Source organism: Gracilinanus agilis, chromosome 4 (genome assembly GCF_016433145.1).
Source record: "Gracilinanus agilis isolate LMUSP501 chromosome 4, AgileGrace, whole genome shotgun sequence".
Classification (NCBI taxonomy): domain Eukaryota; kingdom Metazoa; phylum Chordata; class Mammalia; order Didelphimorphia; family Didelphidae; genus Gracilinanus; species Gracilinanus agilis.
This window is the reverse complement of record NC_058133.1, coordinates 508,827,775-508,829,476: the sequence shown is the minus strand read 5'-3', so window position 1 is coordinate 508,829,476 and position 1,702 is coordinate 508,827,775. Positions and strand designations below refer to the sequence as shown.

Here is a 1,702-nt window from a genome sequence, read left to right as displayed (position 1 = left end):
CCAAGGTCACACAGGCAGTAAAGTGTGAGAGGAAGGATTTGGAAGCCGTTTTCCTCTGCCTAAAGGTAAGTCATCCCTGCCACCTTCTCTACCACACTGTGACTTCCTCTTATGAAACAGTTCAAGCTGTCAGAGGAACAGTCCTATCCCCACCTCCTTGATCACTCTGTTTTCAGAAAATCCCATAGGAGAGCCAGGAAAATGCACTCATATAAAAACAGACAGGACAAGAGGCTTTGAACAGGACTGTCCTTTTTATTGAAGAAGAAAAACAAGGGAAAAGATAATGTGCCATGCTCTGCACCAAGGAAATATTCTAGGAATACTCATTGCATAATTAAGAAAAGGCACAATATATACCAACTACCTCTTATGTTAGATTCCACCATCTTTCTGATTTAACCCAATCATTAGCTTCTTTAGCTCTTCGGTGTTGACGTCTGTGGGGCACAGCTGGTACCCAGCACCCTTTGCTCTCTGGTGAGAAAGGCGCCGATGGTGCCAGAGGTTACAGAGCCCATAGATGCCAACGATCAGCACAGCATTCAGGATCAGGTGCCAGAAGAAGAAGATGGTAAGGAACATGACATCCCCGTGTTTATCTGCCCTCCAAGGATGGCCAGTAACTGGAAGATAGAGGATGCTCCCCAGCTGTGGGAACCATGAGCCAAATGTGAGAAACATCCACGTCTTGGCTATCCAAAGCACAGGCTGGTCAGGGCACCAGAGTTCAGACACCAGAATCAGGACAATCACAATTTGGGGGATCAGCAGCAAGATGTGGCCATGGACCTGCAGGGCATCCCTTCCTTGAATGTGGGAGATGAAGAGGATGGTGGTTCCTTGGAAGGCAAAGGCAAGGGCGGCCACCTCCAGCTTCATCTGCTGCCTGGCCAACCAGCACTGACTCACTATGTCCACCAGTCCACTGATGAGAAAGAGGAAATACATGGTCCCATGTTGCCATGAGATGTGATACATGAACTGCAGCTCAGGGTCTTTCCAGTCCATAAGGACCAATCTGTTTGATCCTAATGGATAGAAGAAAATTCCCAGGAGGCCAATGATACAGAAGACAACCTTCACCAACCCGATCTTTGGGAGGTTCTGCCGCCAGTCCTTTGGCCTCTTATCCCTCGGAGGAAGTGGTGGACTCAGGAACCGCTGCCCCCTCAGGAGGGCCAAAGATGCCTGGACAGCATAGCACACTCCAAAGAAAAAGAAAGTCACTCCAGGCAAAGCATGACCTGCAAAGTCAGTCATGGAAGCCCCAAACCAAGGATTGAGCTGAGGAGCACAAATACTGAGCCTCTGCTCCCAAGGAGAAGCTGACTCTCTGAGGGAGACTCTCCACACCTCTTAATAGACCAGGCACTCTGTGTGCTCCTCCTAGGGGTGGGGCTGTAGGGATTTAGGGAAAGCCTCTATTGTCTGAGGCCTCCTCCCTTGCCAAGTATTGCCCAAAGCTCTCCCTTCAGACATGCCAGTTCCTGGCTTTTTAACACCTTCCCACATCCTGCCAGCTCAGTGGCCTCCACCCCAACCCTCCTGTCCCTCTGGCTCTGGAGAGGCAGGAAAAAACTGGGTTGGAGTTCCTAAAAGACCTTATGTCCAGCTTTAGAAACAACACTTAAAAGACCCCAAACTGATAGGATGATATTTGCAATGAGATATTATCAGGATAAGAGGAAACTCGCTCACC

The 1,702-nt window shown here is 49.2% G+C and overlaps 1 protein-coding gene across 1 annotated transcript; it reads right to left on the bottom strand.

Moving 5' to 3' along the window:
- Window positions 1-375: 375 nt before the first annotated feature.
- Window positions 376-1,263, bottom strand: TEDDM1 (transmembrane epididymal protein 1). The gene has a single exon (XM_044675644.1). It carries the CDS (start codon window positions 1,261-1,263, stop codon window positions 376-378), a length of 888 nt encoding a protein of 295 aa, XP_044531579.1.
- Between the last annotated feature and the right edge of the window lie 439 nt (window positions 1,264-1,702).